Below are 15723 nucleotides of genomic sequence, written 5' to 3'. Positions count from 1 at the left end.
CATTAGAAAATTTTACTCACCATGTTTCGATTTGTGAACAAGGGAGAAATTCACTATAATATTCTTGTCCCAGACAGAGGCATGTTATGGCTTTCTGCATGCCAATAATGCAAATGAATGACACAATTTAAATTTAAGATGTGGAAGCTCTCTCTACTGGCCGTAGAAAAACTGTACTGTTAGCAATAAAGTGCTATTGTAGTATTGCCTTGACTAAGAAGTTTAATTTTTTTTTTAGAAGACCATGAATGTAACTCAACAGATGTGTATCTCAAATCATATTTGAGTGAATAGAAATGCATTTACATGATTTCTTGCTCTTGTGCTGCCTCTGGTGTTCATGCCTTGAACATCAGTTTAAACAATAATAGTCATACAAACATGAACAAAGAAGAGGTTCCCAAAAAAGTGCCTCAGTAAGCTGCAGTCATATTAGTCTTAAAGTATTGCATTGTTTGTGTTGCTGCACAATTTCTATTCGATGATCTGTTGCTTAAAGCATTATAAGTTGCTATGTGTTAGCACATCTAGGTCCTTTTGCATTGTGCGTTAGCATTAATCTAGAAGGCATTGAAAGTGACCTGGTTGTTTTAAATACGCAACTTGTAAAATTCTCTTTGTGGGAGTGGCAATAAATAGCTCGAGGCCTCATTTTTCAGGAATTGATCACTCTGTGCCAGACTTCTTGTTGTGAAGCGAGTTGAGTTCGCTGCCACCATATATTGCTCATCTCTCAACTTTTTGCTTGCAAGTCAAAGCAAAGAATCGGCCAAATGAGAGCTCACATATAAGATAAGATAAGAAAAATATAACAATATATATCCATTTTCCGAACCGCTTGATCCTCACAAGGGTCGCGGGGGGTGCTGGAGCCTATCCCAGCCATCTCCGGGCAGTAGGCGGGGGACACCCTGAATCAGTTGCCAGCCAATCGCACGGCACACAGAGACGAACAACCATCCACGCCCACACTCACACCTAGGGACAATTTAGAGCGTCCAATCAGCCTGACATGCATGTTTTTTGGAATGTGGGAGGAAACCGGAGCACCCGGAGAAAACCCACGCAGGCCCGGGGAGAACATGCAAACTCCACACAGGGAGGCCGGAGCTGGAATCGAACCCGGTACCTCTGCACTGTGAAGCCGACGTGCTAACCACTGGACTACCGGGCCGCATAACAATATATATAATATATATAATATAACAAAACATTCAAATCGGGTTACTTGTATCTCAAGGTACCATTGTACTCTTGTTTTGAACATTGATGAGCAGAAAATGGTCAAAACACAAAAAAAAAAACGTCGATTGTTTTGTCGATCACATTTCCTCCAGGTGATGTTATCGTCTACGTGAACGACATCTGCGTGTTGGGCACCACACATGCCGACGTTGTCAAGCTTTTCCAGTCGGTTCCCATCGGTCAGAGCGTCACCCTGGTGCTTTGCCGAGGCTACCCTCTGCCCTTTGACCCTGAGGATCCCAACGCGGCAGCCAGCAGCTCCATGACGCCCATCGGGATGGAGCACCGCCCGCTTGTGGTGAACGGTCGCAGCAGCTACGATCCTTACCTGGAGTATCTGTCGCTGAGCTCCCAGCTGCCCGCACAGGCCCTGGCACAAGTCGGCACATCCCATCCAGGGGACACCCACCTGGACGGTTCCTCGCTGCCGCCCACCACGCCCGGCTCATCATCAGCGCTCACGCCACATGAGGACAACGTTTCCATGGCCTCCTCGGGGACGCAGGGTGTTGCTGGGGCGACGGCCCAAGCGGCCGAGTTGCTGACTGTTACCATTGTGAAAGGAGCGGAGGGCTTCGGGTTCACTATCGCAGACAGTCCTACTGGCCAGCGAGTCAAACAGGTCAGGTGTTGAAATATGCACAATGTCCTCAAAAAATTGACATCATTTTCAAACCAATGATCTTGAAAACTATTAAATCTAGCGCCAACGTCAGAAATTTAATCCGCGGGCAATTTCATAAGTGTCCACTATGTGCTACTCCTGTAACATGCCACATAACCAGTCGGTCGATAATTTCTTGCCAAACACATTGTGTAAAAAAAGTCAACAAAATGTGACCAAATAATTGGCCTGTCAATTATGTCAAATTTTTGGGAACACCCCGTATTTTCAAAGGGATATTCATCAGTGGCGACTTCATCGACCTCTTGAGACCACCGCGATCACTCAATTATAGAAAACAAAAACATTACAACAGCACACAGCTGTGCAACACACATCATCTGGAACGGTTCACATTCAATATTTATTTAATAACATGACAATACCTTAAAACAAATGTCAACAAAATACATAATTACCATAGGTGTTGATTAATAAATGTATTGTGGACAAAATGTTATAGATAAGATTTGCTAGTCAGAGTTGGCTCTGAGAAGTTTTGTTCTGACCAGACGACAGAAAAACGCTGACGTCAGCAAGAGCCAGTGCTCGTCTTTGAAATCTGATTGGTTCAAGAAATAGTTCCTTGCTGATTTAAGTCAAAATTGCTTCAGCCAGCATGACTGTTTCTGAAGGCCCTGGGCAGATGAGACTGACATGGTATAGAAATGTTGAAATCTGATTGGACAAAGAAATCTATCATCTGTATAATGTACATGTACTAGAAGAAGTGTAGCCAAGGGATGCACTGCAGAATGACGAAGGGATATAATTCAGACCAATTTCATGAAAGAAGTATCAGAATTCAGGTTGTAATTTGAAGCGAATTTTTCTGACAATGTAAAACCAAAAGATTACCGGTAGGTCTTTCTGGGAAATTAAGCAAATGTAGCTGACCACTAAACCCAAAGCAATGTTTAAAGAGCAGGTTTTGAAAATTCAATTTGTTTATGCAAGCTATCAAAAGATAAGTCAAACCAAATGAGGTCAGCCAGCAAATCGTATTTAATTGCACTGAACTCACTCCGCTTTCCATTCATCCCAGTCTGCATATTCAAATAATTTATAGCACGTGACAAGTTTGCTGTTTATCTGTGATTTTTTTAAAAAAAAAGGCTCAATGTATTCTCAAAAAAAGAATGGACTAGTTTTGATGAGCTGGAGTCTATCCCTGCTGAAAACCTGGACCGATCTCCAGCCAATCACAGGGCACATATAGACCATCACTCACATTCACAACTCATCTTTTTATTTAGAGTGTTTAATGAACCTAACATACTCGTTTTATATGTTGTTTTTAACTCATTCACTCCCAAAGATGTTTTTAAACGTCTTTTCAGACTTGGTCTAGAATTGGCTGCTACTGAATGAGTTAAAGTGTGAGACAGTGATTAACATTTGAAAATAATAAATAAAATCCACCCCAAAAAATGAAGTGCAAAAACGAATGGCGTAAACTAAACACCACCCATACAACAAAAACAGGAAGTAAAATGGCACTGACTAGGCCAAACAATCATCATGCACCTTCACAGACCACCTGCCAATGCCTGACTAAGCCATCCTGATTCATGCTTTATGCACTCACAAGTGAAACAATACTTTATGTTGAAAAAGGCCCTTTCTCTCCAAAATTCGACATGAAAAGCCAGAGGCTAACTTGAAGCTGCGCTCGCAGGTGCTGGATCCGGGCTCGCAGGCGGCAGCAGGCCTGATCGAGGGCGATCTTATCCTGGAGGTCAACCAACAGCCGGTGGCGGCGGCCGGACACGGACGTGTGGTGGAGATGCTCAAAGAGTGCCCCATCGGAACTGAAGCTACGTTGCTCATTCAGAGAGCAGCGACAGGTAAGACGCATGCTTCCTAACTATTGTATACAGCGGTGACATACGGTGAGAAACATTCTGGAGGTGAGGTACTGACATTAGCCTCACTAGGCATTTAGTGGGTTATTTGCCATTAAATTAGTAGCATGACAAATCTGGCAAACAGACATTTTGACTGATGTGATGTTTGAAGCAGATCTTGAATCACCAGAGTTGGTTTTCCTTTATTGATTAGATACCATTTCAATTGGTAGTTTAATTTTTAGATTTTGTTTTTTACAGGTCAGATAAATTATCTTCCACATTGACTTTTATTTGGGGTAGAAATTTGGACAGCAGCTACAAATTTGAATGGTCTTCCTAAATCAAGTCTGCACATGCACATTAAGAAGACGTGGCAGTCCATACATAGCATGAGAAGAGAGTCAGAGGGACGAGGGGGGACAGTTTCTAGACCAGGGGTGGGCAAACTTTTTGGCTCGGGGGCCGCATTGACTTTTAAAATTTGACAGAAGGGCCAGGTCAGCACGAGCTATGGTACATTAAAAAAAAAACTGCATTTGTTGACAGTCCATATCAAACATCAACAGAACAAAAGCATGAAAGTACGGTATTAATATACTTTTTTTAAATGACAAAAGTGTTGTTGATGACCTATTTTAGCCTGTGCATCGCTGCAGATGGGTTGTGATCAGACCAGTAGAAGTAGAGCGATACAGAGGTCCTAGGTGGTCGAAAAGATTGCCCCCCCCCCCGTGTTCTGCAACCTCAAGTCAATGCGCCACCTGGCGGTGAAATGCCTGTCATTACAAGTCCAATTGAAATGAATGCAATCATTCACATCGAACCTTAATCGTGGACCAACCTTCGGCGGGCCGGATTAAAAAGACCAACGGGCCGGGTTCGGCCCGCGGGCTGGAGTTTGCCCACCACTGTTCTAGACAAATGCATTACCCCCTGATGCCTGAATTTACATAACGATATCATAGAAACTCACACATCACATTTTTCTTTAAATTGAAGGATATTTTAATTCATTTTTCTTATGAGATGTTTGAGTGACTTGTTCTCATTTTGTTATTTGCGTTTTTGACTGAATTACGATACCTTAATTGCTGTGATTTCCCCCCACCTGCTTTACCTGAATAGCGGCTTATCTGACGCTCCCACGTAGTACCCGCATTTTGGCTAGCAACACACAAAACAAGACAACTCAAAAAAACTTGCATTGAGGTAGTTGCAAGTCAAGCTACCGGCTGCATAGTGTGAAGTCTTTTCAGAAGTGCTGCTGAAGTGAAAGTCCAGAAAGAAAAAGGTCATCCTAAAACCTGAGGGTCTGCAGTAAAAAACATTCTTTGGTCTTCACCCGTTAGACACATAAGTGACCTCTGACTGAGGACTCTTGCACCTGCAGGCTTGTGTGGTATTAAAAGGACAAAGACGATGGAGCTATGAGGCCACAAGAAGCCTTGAAATACATTTTACTGCATGTTGTGACTTGGCAGGAAAATTATCACTTGTATAAAAAGGATACAAAAAGTAATTTGGACTTACATCTTTGCTGGGTCGAGCTCTGATGATCAATAGAATTTTTAAACTGTTACACGTTTCAAGAAGAAATATGAGGCTTTATTTGCCCTTTAATTACTGGATGTAACTTAACTGAAATGCATTGTCCGTGACATGTTCCCTTTAATGGCATCGTTGGCTCGGATGACATACTCATAGTACATGAAGAAAGAACAGCTACACAGTTCCCTGGTCATTCTGTATAAACGGGGTCGCTATTGATAGGTCAGACTTGAGAGAGTATAATTCTCTGTCTCGGTGCTGAAAACAAATTGTATTGAAACAAGGACAAAATGTTTTTCTATTATCCTCACTCAAATTGTTTCTAAATTACACAACGGAAAACCCATTAAAAAAAAAAGTCAATGTTTGCAAAACAATGCACCTGAGTGCATTCAGCAAACCCTTGACTACAACCGAACCAAAGTAGAGGAGAATATAAAACAGGACATCAATGTTGCAAAAGTTTGATTAAGGTTATTGAATTGAAGCAGACCTTCCATTTTTTTCACTTGAAAACAAGCAATGTGACATTCATTGAAAAAGAAAAACTTTAACAGAAATTTTAGACTAAAACAGTGCAGATTTCCACACATTTTTTGCATTCAATAGAATCATTGGCCATGGCATAATGCTGTTGCATTCCGACAATCTTTTACAGTAGTACTAATACCTTGAGTTTAATTTGTTCCATAACTGAGCGCATAACTTGATTTACAAATGCAATGAATGGTGCCTTGAGGTGTGAGATAAATTTGACCACGCTTGGAGGTCAAAACGTTTGTATCTCAAATCATCTTTCCCCAGTGAAATGAATGTAAAGTCCATTAATACGTTCAAGATCCCCGCCGCCCCAAAATGTTTTGAATGTGTTTTTGCAGTTACAGTTTATGATTTACTCTATAGAAAATACGACCTTTTTATCTCCAAATTCAATATTTTTATGACGACTTCTGTCATCGTCAGTGGAACGAGTGTCAAAGGAAGTAAACATTCATGTATCAAATGACGAGTACTGAGCCAGATAACAAATTAATGTGCGTCGTTGTGCCTGATGATTCCTGCTGACGCTACACATTCCCCAATGCACCCACTTGACACTTAAAGGCAGGTTTTGTTCTTCATTGTTGCAAGAGATTTCAGACGATGGTGTCGTTCCTTGTCACCTGTCACTTGAATTATAATGAGCTGCTCTCGGGTGCCTTTGATGTCCTGCATATGTAGGGCAGTGTTACCGTCCGTGCCTGTGAAGCCAAAGACTATGCAGGAATGAGTCCTGAAATAGCAGAAGAGAGATTGAGTGAGGCTCTTTCCTGTAAGAGTACCCACCTGTGAGCATACCGAACACTTTAGGAAAGCCCCGTGAGCATTACTTCTATACCCCTCAGGTCCATGTACACACTAGTAGGCTTTTTGTCCTCACTGCTAAGAAAATTCGACACACGAGTAGAACGACTGTCTTGTAACGTTTGTTTTTTTTTCCCCACTACTCGTGCCATTTTTGGCCAACTTCGTAAGACATCGGCCTTAAACTGCAGATCAAGAGTATTGAACGAATACACGAACGACTTTAAGCACAGCGTTTTCTCTTAATGTTTGAGAGAGATTATTTCAGGTGTGAATGAGACCATTTTAGTAGGTTGTGTCATAATGTTTTAGTTGTGCGCGTGCGTGCGCGTGCGTGTGTGTGTGTGTGTGTGAGAGAGAGAGTGAGAAAGCGTTTCAGTAGTTACTGTGGGAACATTTATGCATGTGAGAGTGTTTCATTAGTGTAAGAACAATTCAATAGGTTGTGTGAGAGCTTCTCATGTGTGTCAGTAGTGTTTGAGAGAGTATTTCTTTTGTGTGTGTGAGGACTTTTACTTTGTGTGAGTGAGAAAGTGTCAGTCGTGAGTGAGAGATTGTTTCAATTGGGTGCTTTAGTGTTTAAGTCACCCAAGTGAGAATGTATCAGTAGTACGTTTGAGAGTACTGTTCTGAGCGAGTTTCAATATTGTGTGAGAGAGTTTCAGTACTATTTGTGAGCCTTTTGGAAGGGTGTGAGAGCTTTTCATTTGAGTGAAGTGAGAGGTAAAACTGAATTTTGTTGCCCGGCGGCCTCTCACAAGATCAGACCAGAACTCACACAGTCAATTGTGTGGTCTTTTCCCATTCCTCCGTTCATGTTCTCCAGCTCATTCCTAACGTTTTGAAGCTGTTGTTTTTGCCCGTGACAAAGTGCCAGTTAATTTGCATTGTATTCGAGATGATTGCACAACAATAAGGACGTTTGTGTTTGTATTTAATTAGCAGTGAAGGCAAGCTCTCTCTCTCTCTTGTTCTCTCTCGCTTGCTCTCTTCCTCTCTCTTGTGCAAATTTAATGAAGTGAATTAAGTGTAAAATGAATCCGATTCCATTGCACAAATGACAAAAACCAACACAGTGCGGAGCTGACAGACAGGCAGCCTGGAGCATCCATGGCATGATTATCGAGCGGCATATTAGACTGATGTCAGCAAACTGTTGCCAAATGTAACTGAAGTGATCATGTCGATGTTGTGTGGAGTGTGGACCACGGAGTCAAATGTGTGTGAGAGTGTCAGAGGGTTGAGCAGTCGAGCAGTCGAGGTGAACCTGCACGACTCGCCAGCTGCCACCTGGTGGTAAGGCACTGCCACTGCTGCCGGCTCAAACAAACCCCCCAAACTCCACACAGGAAGGCCAGAGCCTAGGAATCGAACCTCCAACCTCACAACTATGAGGCAGACATGTTAAACACTCAATGCATCCATGCAGCCAGTTTTGCTGATAATGCCAGCCTTATGTTGTTGTCATTTGACAAATGAGAAGTCTTGTATCAAGTACCTGAAAGTAAAAAGTATCAATTCAAGCAAACGTTTTAAAGTCTTAAGGTAGTTGACAATTGTTCAAGTATGCAGAGAGCTGAAGCTACAATGATCATTACTGTAATACTGTTCCATAGGGCTGTGCAAAAATACAAAGAGCCACTATAGCTTTGAGTTACTGTTTAGGGAAGAGATTTAATTTAATGGCAAGAGAGAAAAAGCAGTTTGAATGTCTGATGGTTTTGGTGCACATGGTTCAGTCGTGCTGGCCTGAAGGGAGCAGCTGGGGAAGGTGGTGGGCAGGGTATGTATGTGTATGTGTGTGTGTGTGTTTGGGGGGATTGTAGTATTTTCCATGTGCTTGTCTTGGTCGTGGTTTCAGTGCATTCAGCAGACAGCGTTCAAAAGTGGAAACAACTTTATTTTTCACAATTTTCAAACGATTTTTAGTTTTGTTCAACCATGTCATTTTGACAGGGTTGTTAACACTCTTTTCTGTGTCGTGTCAAATGTAGAAGACATACTTCTTTTCATTTTACAGGGACTTTGATAGAGAAATCTATGAGCAAAATTGATCATGTCTAAAGTTTCATTTAATTTGGGCACATCTAACCCCCCAAATGCCTGTGCACAAAGGCGCTACCTGGCCGGAGGGCTGTTGAAGGCCACAATTAGCACGTCAATGCAGGTGGGCGATTACGGGGGAGAGGGCGAAACTCGGTCACAAAAGGGGAATGAATAATTCGAGAACAGCGGTTGAGCAATAAAAGACGAGTTGAGGACACCCGTCGCGCCCAGGCGACATTGGCCATCCGCAAAGTCTACAACATGCTAATTCGATGTAGACCAGACAGAAAAGGCGCCAATGTACTGGTGGTTCAATTTTGAAAAACAGGTAACCAATCACTACCGAGGGGCCGGACCGGGGGTGCGGCATGCAAATATCGGGGGCAGTGTTTTTCTTGTACTTTGCATATGTTACAATAAAATGTCGAACTCGCGGCGGCGGGACTTCGAGTGTGATCGCGGAGCAACTAACCATCGTTCGCTCTCAGAGATCCGCTCCCGCCGATATTGAAGACAATTTTCCTGTGTGCCGAGTCATTTCTTTAACTTTGTCCGAGAAAACCTCTGACAGACTTTAATAAAACAAACAAACAAAAACACGCAACTGGAGCTTTAAAATAGATGATCAGTATGGTTGTGATCCAGAGCAGGATTGTTTTCTTTTTGATTAAGGTCCATTTTCTATTGAGTGACATTCTAGCTCAGTGTATTTGAGTGCATGAAAAACAACATGCGCCTGCCCCCCTCCCAACCCCCAAGGAGGCCATTTCCTCCTCTAGCCTTACCAATGTTTTGCCGCTATCAAACAAGTGAGGAGAACAAGCCCACGGGGACTATCAGCCTGACGCACCAGGAAGTGTTGTGACTCGACGCTATGTGTGTCTCTCTGCTCTATTCGAGATGAAAAGCAGGACACGGTCTTTGAAAGCAGCGGTGTCAAACTCATTTTCATGGCTTGCTTCATCATAGTTCGGATTGGCCTCGCGGCGCGGGGAGGGTGGGTAATAACGGTGAAACCACATCAGTGTTAAACAGCAAAAATCATGGCTACGTACTGTATGTTTCTTGGTTTTAAGTTCACGGTTTGTCTACTCTAAGGGAACAGACTGCAAAACAAACTCTTGTTTGGTGTAAACAGGAACAGCATTCATGACCTTTAAATCTTCAATCTTTACTTTTTGGAAAACCGCAACATGGTTTGTCTTTCCTATCAGGTGGAGGTTAAGTGAATGAATACGAAAGAAATAATGAAAATGAGGTGATTTTTGTGAACCTAAATTGAAGAGAAATGCCAATGTAATCAACGATAATCTTAGGACAGATGGGCAGTCGTCTATAAACCAAATATAAAAGTCGAGAGAATCAAAATAAATACATTTGACAAGTTTTTGTATGAAATATATTTACAAAGTGTTGTTTTCGCTGTTGAGATTTACTTACGGTGACCATTTTGAAACATCGTTTATCAAAGCAAACTGACACTAAATTGAATGAAGGCAACTATAAGTACGTTTTTTTTTCCCCACAAAAATAAAAATGACAAAAAACTGGGAACCAGGTCAAGAATGAATTGAAAGTAACTGAATTTAAAAATCAAAAAGTCAAAATCAACTTGGCAGTTGATTTCACCCCGGGATAGCAACATATAGCATGTGGCGCAATTATAATGGCCCTCTAGGTACACCAAAACAACCAAAAGGCGTTTGGCATCCATCATGTAGAATATTTCAGGTGAGAGCGCTGGTCATTAGTGGAACACAGACGAGGTGTCAGACCTGCGCCGCATGCGTCTGTCGGGAAAGGCTTTGGCTTCCTCGTGGCGGGCGCTCTTCCAGACTTCTGCTGAGCTCCGTCCCCTGACATTCCGGCTCGAAGCCGATCCAACCGCAAGCGAGAGACAGACGCTCCCGGGCGCCAAACGAGGGCGAGGATCGTGGCGGCCGGAAACCAAGCCGCACGGGCCAAAGCGGTCGGGGAAGCCAGCGCCGTCCAGAAGTCAGCGGGTTGGGTTTGACGCGTCAAAAGCTCTCCACCAGGCGCTCATTTGCAATTCAGCCGCACGCCCGTGACAGCGCCGCATATCCGGCGCATATGCTGATGAATTTGATTAGCATTTAAATGAGGCCTAAATGCCACGAGCGAGGATGACGTTCCGTTTTAATATGAGTGGACAATTGCCGTGTAGAGCCGGCTAATTTCCTTCCTTGTCACATTAAGAAATTTTTCTCTACGAATGAGCTATTACAGTTCCTTTGAGGCTTCCTCCTGGTCCCGTATTCCCTCAAGAAGATGGTGCTTCGTCCACAGAAGCTTCCCCTTGCCACTTCCTCTCAGTCAGCTCTCTTTACAGTGACACATGTAGCAGGCCTTTGACTTATGAGAAGCCAAAACCTTTTCAGTGGGGTGGCTGGAGTGACACGACGACTCACTCAGGGGGGTGGCCGTAAGACGGCACATTCGCACACACATGCATTTACCCGCCTGTAACCTCACAACTCATTGCTTGCCAGGTTCGCCTTGGCTAGACAAGAACACTTTGTCATATCATCCACAGTTTGGGTTTTATGAATGATCACATGCATGGAAAGCTGGCCAAACATATTCTGCATGCAGGATAACATCAAACTGGTGTTGGGCAAAACAATGATGTCACATTCATCTGTCCGATTTCAACAAAACTGGACCAATAACAAGAGGCACCCCGGTATTTTTATTTTATTCCAAGCCGACACTACATTGCAGGCTCGTGTTTAGCAGAATTCTGCATTCTGCGTTACATGTTTGTTCTCTGATAGACAATAATGCAGTTTTACCACAGACATATGGACGTCAGACTTTAGTCCAGTGATTATGCTGAGCGTGACCGCGCAATGGCTGGATGAGGGCGACAGTGTATGAAAGACGACAATGCTTTCACAAAAGTTGTCGGGGCCACACACATCATCGGCGCTCCGCGAGGTTTTCCAAACCATGTTTCGACAGCTGAACATGAACAAAAATATGGTATGTTGCCCCGAGGGACAATGCGTGCAATGATCTCGAGGCCATGAATGAATTTGGACCCGCTAGCCTGGGGTGTGTAACGCATACTCTTCAGCTCACTGTAAGCGAAGCTGTGCCTAGCCAAAGGAGCATAGTGATTTCCCCCCCTCTCCCTCCCCTTTATTTCTTTTGTCTTTTTTCCCAAATTGTTACTTCATTCTTGTTGGCCTTTCTATCAGGAAAACAAAATTCCATGAACAGGTCCATCCTTTTTGCAATGGGATTGGCATATCTGATTGCGCAGTTCGAGTTCACAAACATGTTGATACTAGAGCTGCATTGCATGTAGCACATCTCCCATGTGTGTGCAATGTATGTATTGGGGTCTCAGCCTTACTGCTCGCCTCCTTTGATTGTAAGCTGTCGCAGGGGAGGTGTGCTGATGAGAACTGGAGTGCTCCCCTCTTCCTCCAGCCACGTGAAATGCAGTCTCACTCGCGCAGATAACTGGTTGTGTGTGCGTGTGCGCGCATGTGTGTGTGTGTGTGTGTGTTATGTGCACAGTGGGGGCGTTGGGGGTTCTGTGCCTTAGCTCGCAGCTAATGATGTAATTATGTTGAGAACAAATGCAACAGCTGCGCACATTAGGGAGCCTTTCACAAACAAAGTCAAAACAGAGGAATGGAAAATCCAACTTTGCTCGACATATTAGGACAGCCCCGCCAAGACGCGTTCGATTTTACACTCCTGTGCATAAAAAATAAAAATGTTGTTGTCAGAAAACCTTTCTTATAAGATTGTAACTTTAACACTGCCATAACCAGAGGTTTTGGTGCTCCCTAATGTTGCCAGTGGTATCCCTTTTTGGGACATCAGTCCAAAACTGAAGACATTAATCGCTTAAAATTTTGATTTATTGTCACTTGCATGTATTTTCCTCGGGGAATTACATCTATATTTTCCTTAAATATATTTGTTTCTCATTAATGTTAGGACTGGGAAAATTACAACTATTCTTTTTTTTTAAACTAAATTTGTGTTATTTTTTTCCCAAAATCAATAATTCTCTTGTGACATTGCAACTTAATGCACATAAAATAAAATGAAAATCTCAGATTGCAATTTTCCTCATTAAATTATTATATCTCATAAACGGACTTCTTTTTTTCCTCCTGGTTTTATGACTTAACTGAGTCATTTAAAATAGGTATTTACATTATTCGATTTTTATTTATTTATTTTTTTGCCTCCATGTTGTGACTTTTTGCCTGTGAAATTCCACATTTATTCTCACAATTTTTGATTTGGTTTTTCTACTATGCCGAGCAAAATTAGAAACAACTCTTTGATTTGACTCTTTGCTCCTCAGAAAAATGGCCGCCAATCTCAAAGATCAAACCTTTATCAATATCGCAAAAGGCCTATTTCTTTCAAATATTTTATTGCGGCCACCTTGATATGTCACACGTGTAGGGATTATCTCGGCAAAGGAGAAGCGCTCACTCGCGCAGATTGTGAGATATTTTTCAGCAGTACTTGAAAGAAATGTTGAAAGAAAGAGACCTTTTTGGATGTCGTTCATCTCGCTTCATTTCTGTCGAGACCGTCTTAATGACAACCCGAACTGTCTTCACTTTTCTGTGTTCTAATATGTTTGTCTCTCTTCCCCCCGTAGGCCACATCTCTCCTTGGAAGGCCTCCAAACAGGTACGACGCGTGTTTACGTGATATTTGTATGTGGCACCTTGCATTACTGAAACAAGTTAGAGGCACAAACAGCCGTGCTGCCTCAGAGTTGTTTGAGGTTTTTGCTCTGTTATGAAAGGAGGAGGCATCTTCGATTTGCACGACACGCTTCAGATTTCATACTGCACCAGCCTCTGCAATCACCCCTCATTCAGAGCACTAACGCCGAATATCCCGCCGTGATGAATCTCTTCTTTGTGGGTATTGAATCGATTCATTATCGTATCCTTCGCCCGGCCAAGCGGCTGTTTGTCTTTGCGGCATAATCGAGTGAGTGAAGCTAAATATAAAACCCGTACTTTAAGGGTGACATGATTCCTTGAGTGGCAATCATCTATCATCCAGACGAGCTGTCTGGACTTGGCTTCTTTGCTTTCTTTTCTTCACATTCTTGGCTTCGAACTTGATGTGAACTTATTTGACTCGCCAGGTGCAGACAGAGCATTTATCATCCCTAAAGTCCTTGTTTGTCCTCGTGTGGACTTCAGGATTGTATCAACGTGTTTGTCACCACGTGAAGAAAACTTCATAAAGTCACCTGCAACCTTATGAGGTGGCTGGAGGTTCCGACACACTTGAATGACAGTCGGCTGTTTTGTAAACGTACGAGCTGTGAAATTCACTCAAAATGGCTGCTTTTAACCAAAAAACGGCCCACTCACGGTTCATTTTTTAGCATGGGTCCTTTTATTGATTGATGAACCTGATGTTGGGGACTTTTTTTTTTTCATATGAATGTTAGACTTTAATGCTTTGCTCCGCCTCCATTAAAAGTCATAGGAAAAAAAAAAGCGGTTGGCAATCACCCACCCATGGTAAATACTGTAGCTGCTTCTGATTGGTGCGAATTAAAAATGACCTATATGACGTTCGTCAAAGTTCGAGTTGACCCAAAATAGCTGACTCCCTGTTCATTTCCAGCCACGGGTCCTCGCGACTTGTCCGTGTGTCCGGTTATGATAGATATGGTCACCCAATGCTGTCAGGTGTTTGCCCCCCGCCCCTGAAAAAAAATACACTCAGATGGTGTCAATCAAAACTAAGCATTTTTACTTTTCTACCAGCATTTGACGACTACTGATTAATTATGCTGTAAACAATTGTTATTGTATTGGATGTTATTGGAATGTGCGGGTGTAACGAATAAAATGGCCACAAAAGCTATTAATGCTGATTGTATGAGAAAAACCTCGAAGCAAGCACTGTGCCAAACACGGGTTATGACTCATTAAATTATTGAGATAATCATCGCGGTTGTAATGCAAAATTGATTGGTGTAAATTGGTTGATCATAAACATGATAAGCAGCAAATTGCAAAATATTCATCTGTAGTTCTTCCTAAATCCCTCAATGGAAGTTTATGTGCTAAAGTACAGATAATGAAAGTTTGTATATATTGAATTCAACATCGTTTTCTTTGCCTGTGATTGACTGGCAACCAATTCAGGCTGTGTGACAGCTGCGATCGGTATCAGCTCGCCCGTGAATAAGCGGTAGGGGCAATGAATGGTTGGATTTCTTCTTTGCAGTTACCTGACCAGTGGGACCCTCACGGAAGCCCCCAGGCCAACCTGTCAGGTCCCGTCCTGCCTCCAGGCACCCCCTTCCCCAACCAGCCCCAACACCGCACATCTGTACCAGACTCCACCGAAGGCTTCGACCTGAACAAGCCCGACCCCTATGACCTTTATGAGAAGTCCAGGGCTATCTACGAGAGCCGACGTGAGTTTGTTTGCATCAAGGCGTCCAGTCAAGCACATAGCTGAGTCATTTCAGAATTTATGCCTTCCGTGTTTTGTAAAATCCTGCACAGTTAAATTTCAAAAGTTACATTTTATTTGAATCCTGATGTAATTTTAGTATTACTTCAGCTACAGAGTCACAGTTACAGAGTTGTAAAACAGCGTTATTGCTCGAGACTACATGGCAGCTGCTATTCTAACTGTTCAAGAGCAATCTATAGAATAAAAAATAAGGGAAAAAAATTATACCGTATCAGTATGTTTGGGCGGTACGTCCGCCTCACAGGTCAGAGGTCGTGGGTTCGGTCCACGCTCCGGCCTTCCTGAATGGAGTTTGCATGTTCTCCCTGTGCCTGCGTCGGGTTCTCCGTTTTCCTCCCACATTCCAAAAACAGGCTGATTGAACACTTTAAATTGTCTCTAGGTGTGATTGTGAGCACGAATGGTTGTTCGTTTGTGTGTGCCCTGCAATTGGCTGGCAACCGGTTCAGGGTGTCCCCCGCCTACTGCCCGAAGACAGCTGGGATAGGCTCCAGCACCCCCCGCGACCCTTGT

At 43.0% G+C, this 15723-nt stretch overlaps 1 protein-coding gene across 5 annotated transcripts in view; it reads left to right on the top strand.

Moving 5' to 3' along the window:
- The window catches only part of magi2b (membrane associated guanylate kinase, WW and PDZ domain containing 2b), a 120065-nt gene that overhangs the window by 91809 nt on the left and 12533 nt on the right, over positions 1 to 15723 (top strand). For all 5 annotated transcript variants that reach the window (XM_086108726.1, XM_086108730.1, XM_086108729.1 and 2 more), the window contains exons 10-13: positions 1338 to 1867; positions 3588 to 3756; positions 13355 to 13386; positions 14956 to 15148. In XM_086108726.1, the coding sequence (XP_085964852.1) occupies positions 1338 to 1867; positions 3588 to 3756; positions 13355 to 13386; positions 14956 to 15148 (924 nt within the window). The remainder of the gene's footprint in view (positions 1 to 1337; positions 1868 to 3587; positions 3757 to 13354; positions 13387 to 14955; positions 15149 to 15723) is intronic.

The sequence above is a fragment of the Hippocampus guttulatus genome, chromosome 4 (assembly GCF_054856545.1).
Source record: "Hippocampus guttulatus isolate MCC_2025c chromosome 4, RoL_Hgut_1.0, whole genome shotgun sequence".
Taxonomy (NCBI): Eukaryota; Metazoa; Chordata; class Actinopteri; order Syngnathiformes; family Syngnathidae; genus Hippocampus; species Hippocampus guttulatus.
Note: the sequence above shows the minus strand (reverse complement) of the source record. Positions and strands in the feature narration are given on the sequence as shown.